At 54.0% G+C, this 19,309-nt stretch overlaps 2 protein-coding genes and 1 long non-coding RNA gene across 4 annotated transcripts; 2 read left to right on the forward strand and 1 right to left on the reverse strand.

Moving 5' to 3' along the window:
- Positions 1–714: 714 nt before the first annotated feature.
- On the forward strand, positions 715–9,239 carry CLN6 (CLN6 transmembrane ER protein). The gene is made up of 7 exons (XM_054642241.2): positions 715–933; positions 1,936–2,050; positions 2,564–2,662; positions 5,279–5,467; positions 6,568–6,623; positions 7,634–7,756; positions 8,843–9,239. Exons 1-7 carry the CDS (start codon positions 851–853, stop codon positions 9,129–9,131), a joined length of 954 nt encoding a protein of 317 aa, XP_054498216.1. The 5' UTR covers positions 715–850; the 3' UTR covers positions 9,132–9,239.
- Positions 9,240–10,872: 1,633 nt separating this feature from the next.
- Positions 10,873–14,561, forward strand: CALML4 (calmodulin like 4). Of its 2 annotated transcripts, XM_054642136.2 has the most exons (5): positions 10,873–11,030; positions 11,133–11,163; positions 12,545–12,685; positions 13,242–13,430; positions 14,226–14,561. In XM_054642136.2, exons 1-5 carry the CDS (start codon positions 10,899–10,901, stop codon positions 14,321–14,323), a joined length of 591 nt encoding a protein of 196 aa, XP_054498111.2. In that variant the 5' UTR covers positions 10,873–10,898; the 3' UTR covers positions 14,324–14,561. The 2 variants fall into 2 exon arrangements, with proteins under 2 accessions (XP_054498111.2, XP_054498112.1); XM_054642137.2 differs by lacking the exon at positions 11,133–11,163 and having other exon boundaries at positions 10,938–11,030.
- A 647-nt stretch (positions 14,562–15,208) lies between these two features.
- Positions 15,209–18,899, reverse strand: LOC143695185 (uncharacterized). The gene is made up of 2 exons (XR_013184202.1): positions 18,823–18,899; positions 15,209–18,507 (listed from the first exon to the last, which is right to left on the reverse strand). It is a non-coding gene; the product is annotated as an uncharacterized LOC143695185 (long non-coding RNA).
- Positions 18,900–19,309: the final 410 nt, after the last annotated feature.

Consider the following 19,309-nt stretch of genomic DNA (forward strand, 5'->3'; position numbering starts at 1 on the left):
CTGTTCCCATCCCGTGTCACACCGTGCCCATCCAAGGGAATGGGGACAGGGTGTGACACACAGAGCTCCCACCCTGGGGTGATGGAGTCTCCATGCCCAGACCAAGCCCTACAGGAGGGGTTTGGTGCCTCAAACTTTCTTCCCTTGTGAGGGTGGGGAGGCCCCTGGCTGCGGCTGCGCATCCCTGGAAGTGTCCAAGGCCAGGTTGGACAGGATAACCTGGGATAATCCTGGGAAAATATCCCTGCCCATGGCAGGATGCACCTTCTGATTTAGACCCTAAACTCCAAACCCCAGCGAGTGACAATTCGGCCCTGAAAGCTGCGAATCCCTCCCTGCCTGGGCGCGACCCCATCCCGCTGGATTTATCCGGCCAAAACCCAGAGCAGGCAGCGAACAGAGCGGGGGCACCCACTGCGAATAACCCAGGGCAATGGCAACTCGGGAAAAGCAGCGTGGCCAGGCCCACGGAGAGCTCCAGCTCCTCGTTCGCAGTGACCCCGGGGCTCGGAGCGATGGCTCGGCACGGAATGCCCGGAGCGTTCCCTGCCCGAGGGTCCGGGGGATTGCCCTGTGATCGCGGCCCGGACCGTTCCGCTGCGCCCATCCCAGCCGGGGCCATCCCGGCCCCGCCGCTCTCCCGGGCCGCGCTGCGGCCGCGCCGGGGCTGAACCGGAGCAGCGGGGCCGGCGCTGCCCCCGCCCCGCCGGGCGGGCCCGGGGCCGCCCCCGCGCAGCCGCCGCTGCTCCGCGGGCCGGGCCGGGAGCTCCCGGCAGCGGGATCGGCACCGGCACCGCCACAGCAGCGGCAGCGGCCCCGGCAGCGGCGCCGGGAGCCCCGGGCCGGGCGGATGCAGGGCTCGGCGCGGCGCCGGCCCTTCCCGGCCGCGGCCCCGGGCTCGCCCCCGCCCGCCGGGCCGCTCTACCCGGGCAGGTGAGCGCGGCCGGGGCTCGGGGGGGTCGGGAACGGGAAAATCCACCCCGGGTTCACTGGGGATCCTCACCGCATCCAACCCCCCCGGATCGGCCCGACCCGAGCCCCCCGGGACAGCCTGGCCCTTCCCGGGTACCACCCGCGGGTGCTGCGGGGTCCGGAGCATCGTTTGGTCGGGATCCGGGATATCCCCAGGGTTGGGGTCCGGGATATCTCCCCAGGCTCAGGGTCCCCCAGGGTTCCCCCTCTCGGCTTTACCCCTGGCATCCCGGCGTACCTGGGGCATCCCAGCCGATCCAGGGTTTGGCAGGCTCTTCCAGGGAGCTGCAGCATTCCCAGCTCATCCATGGTACCCCATCCTCACCCTCCAGCTCTCGGGGTTCGTTGAGCCATCCCAGAGTGGTTTGGGGTGCAAGGGACCCTAAAGATCCTGTTGGTCCATGGGCAGGGACACTTCCATGGACTTTGGACCACGGGCAGCCCAAGCTCGGGGCTGCTCCAGCTGATCCCGTTCTGCTCTGGGCACCAGGAGAGGCATTGATCCTGCAGGGAGGTGAAGGCCCAGAGGTGCTGGGGGGGCATCGGCTCCGTGGGGGTTGGATCCTCGGGGCTGGGTCCTCGGTGGAGGCAGAGGGTGCTGGGAGCAGGAGCTGAGGGTGACGTTGCATCCCGAGCATCCCGGTGCTGGAATTCCGCCGGGCAGCGCCGCAGTTTCAGCCCTCGGCTCAACTCCTGGGAGTTGGGATTTTGCTTCATCATGCAAAAGTTAAAAATAGTTGCACTTAATTCAGCACTTTTCACCTTGCTGAAGAGACCAGGAGGAGCCTCCCCACGGGGCCGGGTCAGGGACGGCGACAGCTCGGTGCTCTCCTGTCCTGCCTGCTGCCCAGCTTTGTTATCCCGCAGCTCCCAGAGCCAGGGAAGCGCAGCTCTGGCCTGGGGTGACAGCTCTGCCCCCTCCCAGAGCTGCTCCAGGGCTCCGTGTCCCTCTGTCCCCTCCAGGCATGGGGCAGGGAAGGCTGAGGACACCTTCAAGACGTCCCCGTTCCACCTGGACCTGTGGTTCTACTTCACCCTGCAGAACTGGGTGCTGGATTTCGGGCGCCCCATCGCCATGGTGAGTGAGGGGACACGGCCAGGGGGTCCCCAGGGCTGTCCCCTGTGCCAGGACGGGGTCCTGGAGGAGCTGGGACCACAGCCCCGCTCTGGTGGCACTGGGGCCAAGCCAGCTCCGGTCTCTGTTCCCTGTCCCCTCTCCCACACCTTTGTTTCACACCTGGGAGGTTCCTCCTGCTCTTCCCCATTCCTCGCCTGTATCCCAGAGCTTGGGGCTGCTGCTTCCAGGAGTGGCCATTGCATTTCAGTGGAATTTTTTCAAGCTGGAAGCTGGCACAAGGTCCAGGAAGATCCAGGAATCCCAAACGCCTTCCTTGACCCCACGGCTTGCCAGCACCAGGCAGGGCTGGGAGTGGAAACTTCCAGAGGGTGATTTTTGGGAAGTTTGCTCCAAGATGAGCTGCCCAGTGTGGTCCCTGCCAACCCCCTGAAGCCCAGCTGAGCATTCCCGAGCAATCCCAACGTTTTCCCTCTCCCGTGATCGCTGATGTGCTGCTCTTCCCTCTCTCCTCAGATCATCCTCCCTCTGGAATGGTTTCCTCTGAACAAACCCAGCGCTGGAGATTATTTCCACATGGCTTACAACGTTATCACCCCCTTCCTGCTGCTGAAGGTAACCCTGGCAATGCCCAGGGGTTCCCCGTTCCCAATTTTGCAAAGTTTCAGAGGTTTTGAGGGTGTTGGTTGTTCCCAAATTGCTGTCAGTAAGGAAGAGTCCAGAGGATTGGTGATGCCACCTCAATTTCCTGCCTGTCCAGAGAAAATCCCCCTGGAATTCTGGCTCCAGGAGGAGTCAGAGCTGAAGTTAAACCTGGGAATGTTCAGGGGTTTTCCATTCCCAGTTTTGCAGAGGCTCAGAGGATTTTAGGATGTTGGTTATTCCCAAATCCCTTCCAGCAAGGAGGAGTTTCCCACTCCAGGAGGGATTTGTGGTGCCACCTTTTAAAGGGCGCTTCAATTTCCTGCATATCCAAAGCAAATCACTTCCCCCTGGAATTCTGGCTTCAGGAGTGGTCAGAGCCCTGTTCCCCAATGATATTTTTTAGGACAACATCAACCTTTGGATTAAAAGGCAGCTGGAAGCAGAGCGGATTTTCTGAATTGTTCAGAGCTTAATTCCGCTTGATCTTTGACACTGGAATTGTGGCTGGAGCTGGAATTTATCTGGCTCCAGCTGCCAACCTCTGGATCCCATAAACCATTCATGAGGTGAAATCCTGTCAGATCGTTAGGAATCTTTTCCCATTAAACACTTCGGGAGAAAGCAATTATAAATCTATTTTAACCTTCACTAGCTGGGAGTTGAATTACAGCCTGAGGTGGAAACAATTCCCTCTCGATATTCCGGGAGGATTTCAAGGCTGGGGGCAAAAAGGGAATATCCAGGACGTGGGAGCTGACCCTTCCCAGGTGATTTCTGCAGGGCTCACCCACAGCAAGGTCCAGGATGCATTTCCCTGGCCCAGGGACGTGTCCCACCCTCCTGTCCCCTCCAGGACCTTGAGCTCTCCTTGTCCTCTGTGACGTCCGTGCCCCGGCTTCAGGGGAAGGGAAAGTTAAGCCTCCAAATTAAACCCAAATAAGGTCAAAATTAAACACAAATAAGGAGCTTTTCCCTGCTTGGGGAGGGCTGCAAAGCTGATTTAGGGAGGGGGGGGGGGGGCCTGGCTGATCCCAGGGCTGACCCAGCCAAAGCTGGAAAACTCCTGGAGCTGGGATCCGCCTCGGGAGCTCTTCCTGCTGCGCAAGCTGAGTGTGGAGCTGCATCCCAAAATTCCTGCTGCTGTCCCAAGGCTTGAGCCAGCCTCAGGTGCTCGAGATGGGGCAGGCAGAGAGCCCAGCACTGAAAGTGGTGCCCAGGAATTGCCCCGAGTGGTTTTGTGGCTGCTCCTGGCTGTGGGGTCAAACTGTGGGGAGCTGAGTCCCGTTCCATGGGGAGGAAACGGAACAGGACCCCAAAGTGTTCACCTGGGGGATCCTGAAGTGTCCTGAAGCTCTCTGTGGAGCTGAATCCTGTTCCACGGGGAGGAAAGGGAACAGAACCCCAAAGTGTTCACCTGGGGGATCCTGAAGCTCTGCTGTGGAGCTGAGTCCTGTTCCATGGGGATGAAAGGGAACAGGACCCCAGAATGTTCACCTGGGGGATCCTGAAGTGTCCTGAAGATCTGCTGTGGAGCTGAATCCTGTTCCATGGGGATGAAAGGGAACAGGACCCCAAAGTGTTCACTTGGGGGATCCTGAAGTGTCCTGGAGCTCTCTGTGGAGCTGAGTCCCATTCCATGGGGATGAAAGGGAACAGGACCCCAAAATGTTCACCTGGGGGATCCTGAAGCTCTCTGTGGAGCTGAGTCCTGTTCCATGGGGAGGAAATGGAACAGGACCCCAGAATGTTCACCTGGGGGATCCTGAAGTGTCCAGACAGGGTGGGGAGCGTGAGGAGCTCTGTGCTGGAGGCTCTGCTGCCACTGGAGGGCACATCAACCTCCCAATCATCTCCAGAGGCAGGAGAACCACGGCCTTTAATGAGGAAACCCCGATAAGAGCGAACCAAAGGAACTCTTGGGGTTGAAAGCAGCAGAAACCCTTTTAGGGGTTTTCCTCCCAGAGTTACCCAAAGCCAGGACAGGTTGTTACATCTTTGAGAAAAAGGGATTGGCTGAACTTTGCTGAGTTTGTACCTTTAAAACCTAAGGGCCAGTGCTGAAAACCAGGCCTGTAACACTTGATTTGAAGCAGCCTGGCAGAATGACAATATTTGTCTTGGAATATTTAGCTTGGGTTCATTTAAAATTACATTTAATGCCATTTCTAATTCCTGTCCCGATGAACCAAGGCTATCTGTTGCTGTTATGATATGAAACTCTGGGGATCTGTTTTGGTAGCACTTTCAGTGAAAGGCAGAGGGAACCCTGGAACTGGATTTTGGTGATTCTGGTGAGATACAGGTGCCTTACCTGCAGGAAGCAATCCATTCTCTTCAGCACAGCCTAACTCTATCAGCTCCTGCTGCTAAAGACACAAAACCTGGGCCTTTGACCCCAATATGAGTTCACTCAGGAGCCAGACTTGATGATTGTTTTGGGTCCCTTCGAACTCAGGATATTTTGGGGTTTTTGGTGATGAATTTCTGAGCGCTCTGACAAAAAAAACCCCAAAACCCAGCGAGGGCAGGAGCTGCCATGTCCTGCTCCTCCTCCTCCTCCTCCTCACAGCCTCCCTGTGCCTGCAGCTCATCGAGAGGTCCCCCAAGACCCTGCCCAGGTCCATGGTCTACGTCAGCATCATCACCTTCGTGATGGGCGCCAGCATCCACCTGGTGGGAGACTCGGTGAACCACCGGCTGATCTTCAGCGGGTACCAGCACCACCTGTCTGTCAGGGAGAACCCCATCATCAGGAACCTCAAACCTGAGACCCTGGTGAGGGCTGAGCAGGGTTTGTAAAATCTGAATTTGTAAATGGGGAAGGAACCTCAAACCTGAGACCCCAGTAAGGCTCAGCTGGGTTTGTAAATTCTGAATTTATAAATGGGAAAGGAACCTCAAACCTGAGACCCCGGTGAGGGCTGAGCAGGGTTTGTAAAATCTGAATTTGTAAATGGGAAAGGAACCTCAAACCTGAGACCCCGGTGAGGCCCCAGCTGGGATCTGAAACCTGAATTTATAAATGGACCTCAAAGCTGAGATCCTGATGAGGCCTCAGCTGGGTTAGTAAATTCTGAATTCGTAAATTATAAAAGAAACTCAAACCAGAGACCTCGTGAGGGGCTGAGCTGGCTTCTGAAATCTGAATTTATAAATGGCAAAGGAACCTCAAACCTGGCTCAGCTGGGCTCTGAAACCTGAGTTCATAAATGGTAAAGGAACACCAAACCTGAGACCCTGGTGAGAGGCTGAGCTGGGATCTAAAATCTGAATTTACAAATTATAAAGGAGCCTCAAGACAGAGATTTTGGTAAGGGGCTGAGCTGGGTTTGTAAAATCTGAATTTATAAATGATAAAGGAACCTCAAACCTGAGACCTTGGTGAGAGGCTGAGCTGGGTTCTAAAATCTGAATTTATAAATGATAAAGGCTGAGCTGGGCTCAAGCATTTCTAAAATTGGAATTTATAAATTATAAAGGAACCGCAAACCTCAGACCCTGGTAAGGGGCACAGTGGGCTCTGAAATCTGAATTTATAAATGATAGAGGAACCTTGAGCCTGAGACCTTGATAAGAGGCTGGGCTGGGTTCGAAAATCTGAATTTACAAATTATAAAGGAACCTTAAGCCAGAGATTTTGGTAAGGGGCTGAGCTGGTTTTGTAAAATCTGAATTTATAAATGATAAAGGAACCTCAAACCTGAGAATCTGGTAAGGAGCTGAGCTGAACTCAAGCATTTCTAAATCCTGAATTTAGGAATGACCTGGGTGAGGGGCTGGGCTGGGTTCAGGCGTTTCTGGAATTTATGAATGATGGAGCTGTTTGGGGTTCCCTCGTTTGCTGATTGGGATTCTCACCCCTGTGTCCTTCACAGATCGACTCCTTCGAGCTGCTCTACTACTACGACGAGTACTTGGGGCACTCCATGTGGTGAGCGGGTCCAGAGATCATGGGATGGCACAGGGGGAAGGGCAGAGCTTAAAGTGGAAAAAAACCAAAACCCCTGAGCCAGAGCTGGCTGGGGATAATGTTCTGCTGGCCAGGGCTGGATTAGGATTAGGATCCAGATTAGGGTGGAGCTGGCAATCGCTGGAAAATCCCCTCTGCTCAGGGATATTTTGGGATTGGAGGGACAGAGGAACAGCTTGTCCTTCCAGGGGTGGACAGAAGGGTCCTCCTGGTTCCTCCTGGCTGCCAGCACCCCCAGGTGTGCCCCAAACACCCCAAACAAACACCCCAAATATCCCCAAACACCCCAAACAAACACCCCAGACAAACACCCCAAACAAACACCCCAAGCATCCCAAACACCCCAAACAAACACCCCAAATATCCCCAAACACCCTGGACACCCCAAGAGAGACCCCAGAAAGGCCTGGCTGGGCCTGGATCCCCTCTGGATGATCCTGGGGAAATCTCTCCTGCCTGATTTGGGGTCCCTGGAGTGCTGGGAAGGAGCAAACCCCATTCTTTGGAGCCCTTTGAAGTGATGAAGAGCTCTGGGGGGTTGAGGAATCCTGATCCATATCCCAGGAGCCTGGGAGTGCCCTGCTGGAATTGTCCAAGGTAGCTGGAACCCAGCTTTGCCTTCATCAGCAAATCCGGGCTTTTCCTGCCCCAGGCTGGGAATTCTCTGGATCTGCAGAGCCCAGGATGGGCCCAGCCCCTGCCCAGCCCTTCTGTGCCCTGGGGAGGCAGCAGGAATCCCACAGCAGCAGGAATCTCTGAGCAGGGAATCCCACAGCAGCAGGAATCTCTGAACAAGGAATCCCACAGCAGCAGGAATCCCTGAACAGGGAATCCCACAGCAGCAGGAGGAATCCCACGGCTGCTCCTTCCCCAGGCTCAGCACAGGAGCAGCTCTGGGTGTGGGGTGGACCTGGGGGAGTTCCAATCCCTTCCAGGCTCATCCCAGCTCTGGGAATTGCTGGTTTTTCCAGGTACATCCCGTTTTTCCTGATCCTGTTCATTTATTTCACCGGCTGCTTCACACCCGCGGCGGAGCAGAGCCGGATGCCCCTGGCTGCCCTGCTCCTGGTGGGGCCCAGCAGCCTCTACTACTGGTGAGTCCCTCGGGGTGGGGAGGGAATTCCACAGGAATAGTCCAGGAATATCCCAGGAATACCCAGGAATACTCCAGGAAGAGCTGCTCTGTTGCCCCCAGGGCTCCCCAGGGCAGCTTTTGCTCTGCAGGGCTGGGAACGCTCTCCCTGTGATCCCAGGATCAAAACTGATCCCAAAAGAGCTGGGAATGCTCTCCCTGTGATCCCAGGAACAAAACTGATCCCCAAAGAGCTGGGAATGCTGTCCCTGCATCCCAGGATCACCCATGATCCCAGAAGAGCTGGGAACACTCTCCCTGTGATCCCAGGATCAAAACTGATCCCATAAAAGCTGGGAATACTTTCCCTGTGATCCCAGGATCAAAACTGATCCCAAAAGAGCTGGGAATGCTGTCCCTGCATCCCAGGATCACCCATGATCCCAGAAGAGCTGGGAACGCTCTCCCTGTGATCCCAGGATCAAAACTGATCCCAGAACAGCTGGGAACGCTCTCCCTGTGGTCCCAGGATCAAAACTGATCCCAGAAAAGTTGGGAGCACTCTCCCTGTGATCCCAGGATACCATTGATCCCAAAAGAGCTGGGAATGCTTCTCCCTGTGATCCCAGGATCAAAACTGATCCCATAAAAACTGGGAATGCTCTCCCTGTGATCCCAGGATCACCACTGATCCCAAAAAAGCTGGGAGTGCTCTCCCTGTGGGTTCTGTGATCACCAGTGATCGCAAAACAGCTGGGAATGCTCTCCCTGCCTGGATCACCACTGATCCCAGAGGAGCTGGGAACGCTCTCCCTGTGATCCCAGGATCAGAACTGATCCCAGAACAGCTGGGAATGCTCTCCCTGTGATCCCAGAGGAGCTGGGAATGCTCTCCCTGTGATCCCAGGATCAAAACTGATCCCATAAAAGCTGGGAATGCTCTCCCTGTGATCCCAGAGGAGCTGGGGACGCTCTCCCTGTGATCCCAGAACAGCTGGGAATGCTCTCCCTGTGATCCCAGAGGAGCTGGGAATGCTCTCCCTGTGGTCCCAGAGGAGCTGGGGACACTCTCCCAGCAGCCTGGCATCCCCAGGAATTCTCCCCGCAGGTACCTGGTGACCGAGGGCCAGATCTTCATCCTCTACATCTTCACCTTCTTCGCCATGATGGCCCTGGTGATGCACCAGCGGCGCAAGGGGCTGGTGCTGGACAGCAACGGGCTCTTCCTCTTCCTCTCCTTCATCATCACCCTGCTCCTCATCGCAGCCTGGGTGGGCTGGCTCTGGAATGACAAAATCCTCCGGAAAAAGTACCCGGGGGTGATTTACATCCCCGAGCCCTGGGCCTTCTACACCCTGCACATGAACAACCTGCACGCAGCCAAGGGCAGTTTCTAAGCTTTTGATATTTTTGAGGGGGGAATTTAAAAAAAAAAAAAAAGAAGAAGAAATCTAGTTTTTCTAATGTAGATTCACATGTTTCCAATAAATTCCTGAGTGATGGTGGCTGCGTGGTGATTACGGCTGGTCAGGGAGGGGATTCATTAAAGTTAATCAACTCACTCTCACTGCTGAGCACAGGAACGGGCAGGAGAGGCCAATTCCCCACAAATGGCCCCAAAATCCGTCAGGAAGGAGGGAAACTCCAGGGGTCTGTGCAGCAGCACTGCCAGCTCTCACAAAAGGGCAAATTCCCCACAAATGGCCCCAAAATCCATCAGGAAGGAGGGAAACTCCAGGGATCTCTGCCCCAGCGCCTTCAGCTCTCACAAAAGGGCAAATTCCCCATAAAACAACCCAGGAGCAGAGCAGGAACAGAAACAGAGCAGGAGCAGAGCAGGAACAGGAACAGGAGCAGGAACAGGAACAGGAGCAGGAGCAGGAACAGGAGCAGGAACAGGAGCAGGAGCAGGAGCAGGAGCAGGAGCAGGAGCAGGAGCAGGAACAGGAACAGGAACAGGAACAGGAACAGGAGCAGGAACAGGAGCAGGAACAGGAGCAGGAGCAGGAGCAGGAGCAGGAACAGGAGCAGGAACAGGAGCAGGAGCCGGAACAGAGCAGGAACAGGAGCAGGAGCAGAACAAGAGCAGAGCAGGAGCAGAGCAGGAACAGGAGCAGGAGCAGAGCAGGAACTGGAGCAGGAGCAGAGCAGGAACAGGAGCAGGAGCAGAGCAGGAACAGGAGCAGAGCAGGAGCAGGAGCAGGAACAGGAGCAGGAACAGGAGCAGGAGCAGGAGCAGGAGCAGGAACAGGAGCAGGAACAGGAGCAGGAGCCGGAACAGAGCAGGAACAGGAGCAGGAGCAGAACAAGAGCAGAGCAGGAGCAGAGCAGGAACAGGAGCAGGAGCAGAGCAGGAACTGGAGCAGGAGCAGAGCAGGAACAGGAGCAGGAGCAGAGCAGGAACAGGAGCAGAGCAGGAGCAGGAGCAGGAACAAGAGCAGGAACAGGAGCAGGAACAGGAGCAGGAACAGGAGCAGAGCAGGAACAGGAGCAGGAGCAGAGCAGGAACAGGAGCAGAGCAGGAGCAGGAGCAGGAACAAGAGCAGGAACAGGAGCAGGAACAGGAGCAGGAACAGGAGCAGGAACAGGAGCAGGAGCAGAGCAGGAACAGGAGCAGGAGCAGAGCAGGAACAGGAGCAGAGCAGGAACAGGAGCAGGAGCAGAACAAGAACAGGAGCAGGAACAGGAGCAGAGCAGGAACAGGAGCAGGAGCAGGAGCAGAGCAGGAACAGGAGCAGGAGCAGAGCAGGAACAGGAGCAGGAGCAGGAACAGAGCAGGAACAGGAGCAGGAGCAGAGCAGGAACAGGAGCAGGAGCAGAGCAGGAACAGGAGCAGGAGCAGAGCAGGAGCAGGAGCAGAGGCAGGAACAGGAGCAGAGCAGGAGCAGAGCAGGAACAGGAGCAGAGGCAGGAACAGGAGCAGAGCAGGAGCAGGAGCAGAGCAGGAACAGGAGCAGAGCAGGAACAGGAGCAGAGCAGGAACAGGAACAGGAGCAGAACAAGAGCAGGAGCAGGAACAGGAGCAGGAACAGGAGCAGGAGCGGGAACAGGAGCAGAGCAGGAACAGGAGCAAGAGCAGGAGCAGGAGCAGGAACAGGAGCAGGAACAGGAACAGGAACAGGAGCAGGAGCAGAGCAGGAGGCGGCCGGCTCAGCGCCGTAGCCATGGCAGCGGGTATTTATTACAGCCTCCGCCCGCCCGGCCGGACTTTGGCCCCGAATAAAGCACAAAAGTGGCAGCAGCCGCCTCCGCTCCCGCCGGGACCCCAAATCCCAGGGATTGTCCCCAAAACCATGGTGAGTGACGCGTGCGGGCTCCGCCGGGCCCCTCTGCGCCCCCAAATCTCATTTTAAAGCTTCTCGCTTTTGGTTTTTTTTTTCTCTCCGTTCCTGCTCCAGGCAAAGTTTCTGTCCCAGGATCAAATTAATGGTAGGTACGGGTTTGCTCCGCTTCGGGCGTTAATTAGCGAGATTAAATTTACATTTATATAAAAATGGCGTTTTCCCCCTAAGTGTCTCAGTCTGGGCTCGCTGTCCCTCAGTCCCGGCTCTCCCGGATCTGCTGCCTGGGAAAACAGGGAAATCTCCCGAATTCCAGGGAAATTCTGCAGGGCAAGAGCAGCCGGGAGGGAAGCAGCCGCTGCCCATTCCCAGGAAAACAGCCCGGGAATGCCGGGGGCTCAGGCCCGTCCTGGGGGGCTCGGGCCGTGGGAGAGGAGGAGGAGGAGGAGGAGGAGGATGGGGAGGAAGGAGGCGGCGCAGGGGATCCAAATTCCCACTGGGAAAGGGGAGCCGCGCCCGCGGCTGGGATTGCTGCGGGAACGGCCGAAGGAAGCTGAAATAAGGATATTAATGAGAGTATTAATGAGAGTATTAATGAGAGTATTAATGCAAATCTGATCAGCTCCGCCGAGGGATTGGCGAGCGGAGGCGGCGGCCGGGCCAGGGGAGGCCACGGCGCCCACGGGCACCCCCGGAGCATCCTCGGGGCATCCTCGGGGCACCCCCGGAGCATCCTCGGGGCACCCCCGGGACACCCCCGGAGCATCCCCGGGACACCCCCGGCCCGGTGCAGCCGCCCCAGCAGCGAGGGCTGGGGACGGAGGGGACAAGGACGGGGATGGCACCAGCCCAGGCTGGGTTTCTGCAGCGGGAGGGAGCGGGGTGGGAAGGGGGAGAGCCCGGCCGGATCTGGGTCAGCTGCAGCCGGGCGGGGCTGCGGGAGAGGGAGCGAGGGGGGGGGGAACTCGGCGGCCTCCACCTCCAAAATATTCCATCCCCAAAATATTCCATCCCCAAAATATTCCATCCCCAAAATATTCCACCGCCGACATCCTCCAGCATCCTCCTCCTCCAGCATCCTCTGCTCCATCATCCTCTCCTCCTTCCTTTTCCTTCTTCTTTCGTTTCCTTCTTCCCCTCCTTCCTCTTTTCCTTCTACTTTCTTTTCTTTCCTCTTTTCCTTCTTCTCTTTTTCCCTTCCCTTCCTCCCCCTCCATCATCCTCCCCGTCCCTCCTTCAGCCCCCTCTCCCCCCTCTCTCACCCCACCAAGGCAAGAAAAGCACTTTTAACCAAAACCCTCCCCTTTCCCAGCCCTTTTCCCCTCCCAGCCGCGCTTCCTCAGCCTGGAGGGCCCCAGTTGGCTCCGCTCGGGGTTTTAATTGCCCTGAATTCCCCCTCCCGTGCCCATCACCCTGGTGGAAAGGCGACACCCCCGGGGCCGACAGCGGATCCCGGCTGGAATCCTGCCCGGCCCGGAGCGGGGCTCAATGGGATCCTGCCCGCTGACCCAGCCTTGGTTCTTAATTAGAGTTCAAGGAATGTTTTTCCCTGTACGACAAGAAACAAAAAGGGAAGATCAAAGCCTCGGACCTGCTGGCAGTGATGAGGTGCCTGGGAGCCAGCCCCACGCCGGGAGAGGTGCAGAGACACCTGCAGCTGCACAGGATTGGTGAGCGACCTGCACAGCCACCAAAACGGGGATTAAACGTGGGAAAAATCCGTTTTCCTGGAGCTGGGATGTTCCAGGAGGGAACGTGCACCCAGAGCAGTCTCCAGAAGCTGTTGGGATGTGTTAAATCCAGCCCATGGATCAAAACAGCGCCATTAAAAATCCCTAAAAAAGCAGGAGACAAACATTTAATATGGATTTGGAGGGTGGGAGGCTGTCCGGGCCAACCAACAGAGGTGGAAGAGCACAGAAAGATGTTCAGCTGAAGATCTGGGGGAAAAACAAAGCACAAAAATCAAGGAATTGTGAGATCAAGTTGGTTTGGGGGGGAGGGAATTAAAAAATCAGGATCTGAGTTCAGAGTAGAAATTGAACAGAGTTATAAATGGGGATTTAGGAGAAAAACCCCGGTTGTGACATGCCCTGATCCAGATGCCCAAGGTCAGGGAGAAGAAACCCCAGGAGAGGGAACTGGGGCAGGAGGAGGGGAGCGTTTGGGCCTGGGTCCAGCCCCCAAACGGAGCCGTTCCCTAAGGATCTGCCCTTCCTTTCCCAGACAGGAACGCGGAGCTGGACTTCTCCACCTTCCTGAACATCATGTACAGGCAGATGAAGCAGGAGGAGCCCGAGGAGGAGATCCTGAGGGCCCTGGCCATGATTGACCGGCAGAAGAGAGGAGTGATCGCCGTGCCCGAGCTGCGCGCCAAGCTCACCCGGCTGGGGGAGAAGCTCTCCGAGGAGGAAGGTGCCTGCAATTCCCACTGGGAACACATTTCCTTTTCCTTTTTCCTTTCCTTTCCTTTCCTTTCCTTTCCTTTCCTTTCCTTTCCCCTTTTTCCTTTCCTTTCCCCTTTTTCCTTTCCTTTCCCCTTTTTCCTTTCCTTTCCCCTTTTTCCTTTCCTTTCCCCTTTTTCCTTTCCTTTCCCCTTTTTCCTTTCCTTTCCTTTCCTTTCCTTTCCTTTCCTTTCCTTTCCTTTCCTTTCCTTTCCTTTCCTTTCCTTTCCTTTCCTTTCCTTTCCTTTCCTTTCCTTTCCTTTCCTTTCCCTTCCCTTCCCTTCCCTTCCTTTCCCTTCCCTTCCCTCCCTCTTTCCCCTTCCTTTCCCCTTTCCTTCCCTTTCCCCTTTCCCCTTTCCTCCTCTCTTTTCCTTCTCCTCCTCTGCAGCCGCCTCTGGGACAAGGGCAGGCCTTGTGCCACCAGGAGACACCAAAGTAAAACCAGGCAAAACTCCCAAACCCCTCCAGTTTGTCAGAAATTTGGCTCCGAGGGGGACAATAAACCCAAAAGCCCATCTGGACTAAATTTGTGGGGGTGTTTTTTCCCCCCAGGGGAACTCAAAAAGATGGATATTCCTGCTGCAGAGAATTTTACATGGAATTAAAATCCAGGTGCTGATTGGTGCCAGTTTGAAACTCTCACCTGATCCCAGAGGTGACTGCCAACAAAAATCCCCCAGACCCCAAACCCTGCAGTGCTGCTTTCCTTCTGAACACCCCAACACCCCCAAATATCCCATCCCAACGGTATTTTCCCATTTTGCAGTGGATGACCTGCTCAAAGAAGCCAAAGTTGGGCCAAATGGAACCATCAAATACGAGGAATTTGTGCGCCTCATTTGCCTTCCCTCGGTCGACTACTGAAACCCAGAGTGGGATTTGCTAAGAGCAGCACCTGGAGGGTTTTTATTTCTATTTTCCCCACTTTCTAGTCAGACTCAGGAACCATCAGTTGCCTTTCAAAACCTGATTTTGCCTTCATTTAGTGCTGACACTTCCATAGGTTCCCCCCTGATTCCTGGAAAAACAAGAAATAATATTATTTTATATATGTTATTATAGCAATAATAACTGTTATTGAAATAAACTGAATGTGACAACACGTGTCAAGCTGTAAAAAAAATCATTTTAAAAAGCATTTAAATGTCAGGATTGTGGCAGAAGGAACTCATGGTCAAGGTCTCCTGGTTTTCCAAGAATCCAGCACAGCCCAGCAGGTGTTTGGTGTCTGCATAAAGGAAAAACAGGGAAAAAAGGAAAAGCAGGGCCAGGAAAATTCCCCTTTTCCACACCAGGGAAACCTCCCCAGCTCCAGACTGATGAAACCCCCTCTGATCCTCGTTTTCCAGGTTGATGAAATTCCCTCTGATCCTCGTTTTTGTCCCACCTGGATCTCAGAGCCTTCCTCAAAGGGGTGTCTGGGATTTCAGGCAGCTCTCCCTGGATTCAGCTGGGAAGTTTCACAGCTGGGATGGTGATGCAGGAAAGGTTTGGTTTGTGCAGCTGAATTCCTTGAATTCCTGGAATTCTTTGAGAATTCGTTCCCATCCATCCCTGGCCTGATCCCTCCCTGTTCAGCTCCCAATCCCTCGGGATTGCTCCAGGCTGGGAAAACATTCCCAAAGCTGCCAGGAGGAGCCGCCCCTCGCACCCATTCCAGCACCAAATCATCCCAAAAAACCCATCCCAGCCCCAAATCCACCCAGGAAAACCCTCTCTTCCCACTTTACCCCCTCAGGAAACACAAAATAACCGAATGCTTTTTATTACATTGAAGGATTTCTACAGGAACAGGGAACATTCAGGGGGTAAACCAGGGGTTTGTTTGGGTTTTTTTCTTTTTTTTCCAATGCATATAATAAATATTTTCACTCGGTACTTTTATACAAACTGACATTGGGCTACTGTACATTTGTAAATCCATGGATTGGTTTGGCATGCCCTAAGGAAAATGAAGAGAAAAGGTTTAAGGCAATGGATGAGAGCTTTCCATTCATGGAATTCATGGTCATTTTCATATTGTCCTTATTTACACTTTTTGCCTTTTGTTAACTCATGAACAGCAGCACTTATGGGGACCACCAGTGATTTTCAGTTGTTAGAAATCTAAATTCTGTTTAAAAAAATAAAATAAAATAAAATCACACCGCTAAAGCAAATTATTTTCCCACTAAAATGAGCTTCAAACCCTGAAATGTTCAACTGCAACAAAGAATGAATTTTCACCACGTTCTCCTCACACTCCTGGGCCCTGCAGCTCCTGGAGAATCCAAGGAACTCTTGGACCGTCCCAGCTGTGGAATCCTCCAGGGAGAGGAAGGGGAATTGCTGCTCCATCCCTCTGGAGGGGCAGGAGCGGCTCTGGGATGGCTCAGGGGGAATCTCCAGCTCTGAAAGGATGGGACGGGGCCTCCGAGGCAGCTGCAGCTGCTCCTGTGGCGGGGACACGAGTGAGTGCACATCCAGGTGTGAGAGTGACACACCTGAGTGCACATCCCAGGTGTGAGGGTGACACACCTGAGTGCACATCCCAGGTGTGAGGGTGACACACCTGAGTGCACATCCCAGGTGTGAGGGTGTGACACACGTGTGCACATCCCAGGTGTGAGAGTGTGACACACCTGTGCACATCCCAAATGTGTGTGTGCACATCTGACACGTGTGAACATGCCAAACATGTGTGAATGTCCCACAGACACCTGTGTGCACGTCCCAAACCTGAGTCTGTGTGTGTTACACACACGTGCACACCCCAAGCATGTGTGGACGTCCCAGACACGTGTGTGAATGTGCCCTACACACACACAGATGCCTGTCCCACAGCTGTGTGCACACCCCAGACACACCTGTGCACATCCCAGATGTGTCTGCACATCCCACAGGGTGTCTGCTCTTCCCAGAGGTGTGCCTGTCACACACACAAGGGTGCATGTCCCACATGTGTGTGATCAGACACACGTGTGCACCCCCACACATCTGTGCACGTCCCAAACACACACACATGTCCCAGATGTGTGCACATCCCACAGACACGCGTCACACCCCAAAACCATGCACACCCCAGACACACGCGTGCACACCCCAGACACACGCGTGCACACATCCCACAGGTGTGTCTGCACATCCCCAGACAGATGTGCACATCCCAGGCACATCTGCACACCCCAGCTCTGTGAACCCCCCCAGGTGTGCACACACCCTGCTCCGAGGACAATCCCACCTGCAATTCCAGGGATCACAGCAGGAGCACGGCCCAGGCCTCCGCTGCAGGGCTGGAGACCACAGAGCTGGAGCTTGGGAGTTTGGGAGTTTGGGAATTTGGAAGTTTGGAAGTTGGGGAGTTTGGGAAGTTGGGAGTTCGGCAATTTGGGAGTTTGGGGATTTGGGAATTTAGGAGTTTGGGCGTTTGGATATTTGGAAGTTTGGGGATTTGGGAGTGCCTCTGGCAGGGAATGGGGAGAGGCAGACTGAGGCTGTGGCACAAGGCTCACGTGTGCTTGCAGGCACAGAGGAATTCCAGCCTCGGGAACGCTCCCAGGCCGTGGATCCTGCAGGGCCCCTGTCCCTCCACAGCAGGATCACAGGGAATGGGGAATGCTCCTGTCCAAGCTGCCATTCCCAAAGTGCCGAATCCTGGGATACCATCACCATCACCACCACCACCACCACATTCCATTTCCCACGGGATTCACAGGGTTTTGATCCCGCTGCTCTTGGGGTCGCCCTTCACAGACTCCATGGAAAAGTGGGAAAGGAGCTGTGAGCAATCCCAAATTCCTGCTGGATGCTCCAGGAGCTGGGACCCGCAGGCTCCAGGCAAACCACGGCACTCACACCCCCAGTTCCAGAGAAATCCTCCAGCTTATCCACGAAAAATCTTCTCCTAAACTGGGATAAGAGATATTCCTAGCAGAGGTTGAATCACTTCAAAATCAGACTGTTTCAAAAATAAGTCTTTCCCATTTTCTATCCTTTTATTTCTTTTTTTTTTCTTTTTTTAACTGACATTTAATAAATTATAAAATCGGTGTATGGTGAAATAGAATATATCAGCCAGATATGTATGAAATACACATGCATGGGAAAAAACTATTGAACTCACCTGGAACTCACACACACGGATCTATAAATACATATATACACACACATATACATATAAACACCAACAGTTTCCTTTTTCCAAAATTCAAGTCAACTATTTAGTGGCAGAGGGATGCTGTAAAAACACTAAAAACAATTTTTGATGCCACATCATGTGAACCTTTCAAATAACCATACGACTGATCAGACAGCAATACCTAATGCTACTTGGATTAAAGATTTTTTTCTTTTTTTTCTTGTATTTTTTAAAATTTTTTCCTGTTTTTTTTTTCCTTTTTTTTAAAATCAATGCAAGATTTATATTTATGTTTTTTTGAGACGACTTCATAGGCAAAAGGTGGCCCTTGTCAATGCTTGAAGCAACTATTTGCAATCAACAGTTTTTTTGGACATGAAAAAGTTCAGACAAGAATCTGCTAATTTTAGTATTCCTTAACTCTCTTTTTCCTGATAAACTCAATACCTGCACTTTCAACCAGTTATAAAAATATTTTTCACACCAGAGGAAATATTTACTCTCTCTGACATGGACTTTGGGACACAAGAGAATCACTTCCTTCCCTCCCCCTTTCTCTGACTTTAAAGAATCTCCTGAAAAAAATCTGCATTCCAGCTATTTACACATTCCACTCCTTAAGAAGAACGGATCAGCCCAAATGACCAAAAAAAAAAAAAAAAAAAAATTTTTTTTCCTATGTCATGCACAACTTAAGAACAATGAGAAAAGAAACCAGGAATTAAATATGGCTGAAAAAAAATCTGAGGAATCCAAAGAACTCCGAGGAAAAAGTGAATTTTGGAGGCCACTACCCCTAAAAGAGCAGGATGGGGAGGAAGAGTTTGGGTTTTCCTGGTGGGTTTGGGGCTCAGGCTGGCACTGAGCAGGGAATGTCCAGGGGGGAGCACTCAGCTCTGAGCATGCAGGGGGTGCTGGGGCACAGCCTCACCTGCAGCACTGAAACCTGCACTGCTGAATCCTGCACTGCTGAACCCTGCACTGCTGAACCCTGCACTGCTGAAACCTGCAGTGCTGAATCCTGCACTGCTGAACCCTGCACTGCTGAAACCTGCACTGCTGAAACCTGCACTGCTGAATCCTGCACTGCTGAACCCTGCACTGCTGAAACCTGCAGTGATGAAACCTGCAGTGATGAAACCTGCACTGCTGAACCCTGCACTGCTGAAACCTGCACTGCTGAACCCTGCACTGCTGAACCCTGCACTGCTGAAACCTGCAGCACTGAAACCTGCACTGCTGAAACCTGCAGCACTGAAACCTGCGCTGAAACCTGCAGTGCTGCACCCTGTGCTGAAACCTGTGGTGAGCCCTGTGCTGAAACCTGTGGTGCTGAAACCTGTGCTGAACCCTGCAATGCTGAGCCCTGCACTGCTGAACCCTGCACTGCTGAACCCTGCAATGCTGAGCCCTGCACTGCTGAAACCTGCAATGCTGAAACCGGCACTGCTGAACCCTGTGCTGAAACCTGTGTTGAAACCTGCAATGCTGAGCCCTGCAGTGCTGAACCCTGCAATGCTGAGCCCTGCAGTGCTGAACCCTGCACTGCTGAACCCTGCAATGCTGAACCCTGCACTGCTGAACCCTGCACTGCTGAACCCTGCACTGCTGAACCCTGCACTGCTGAACCCTGCACTGCTGAACCCTGCACTGCTGAACCCTGCAATGCTGAGCCCTGCACTGCTGAACCCTGTGCTGAAACCTGTGTTGAAACCTGCAATGCTGAACCCTGC

The sequence above is a fragment of the Agelaius phoeniceus genome, chromosome 13, assembly GCF_051311805.1.
Source record: "Agelaius phoeniceus isolate bAgePho1 chromosome 13, bAgePho1.hap1, whole genome shotgun sequence".
In the NCBI taxonomy this organism is placed as follows: Eukaryota; Metazoa; Chordata; class Aves; order Passeriformes; family Icteridae; genus Agelaius; species Agelaius phoeniceus.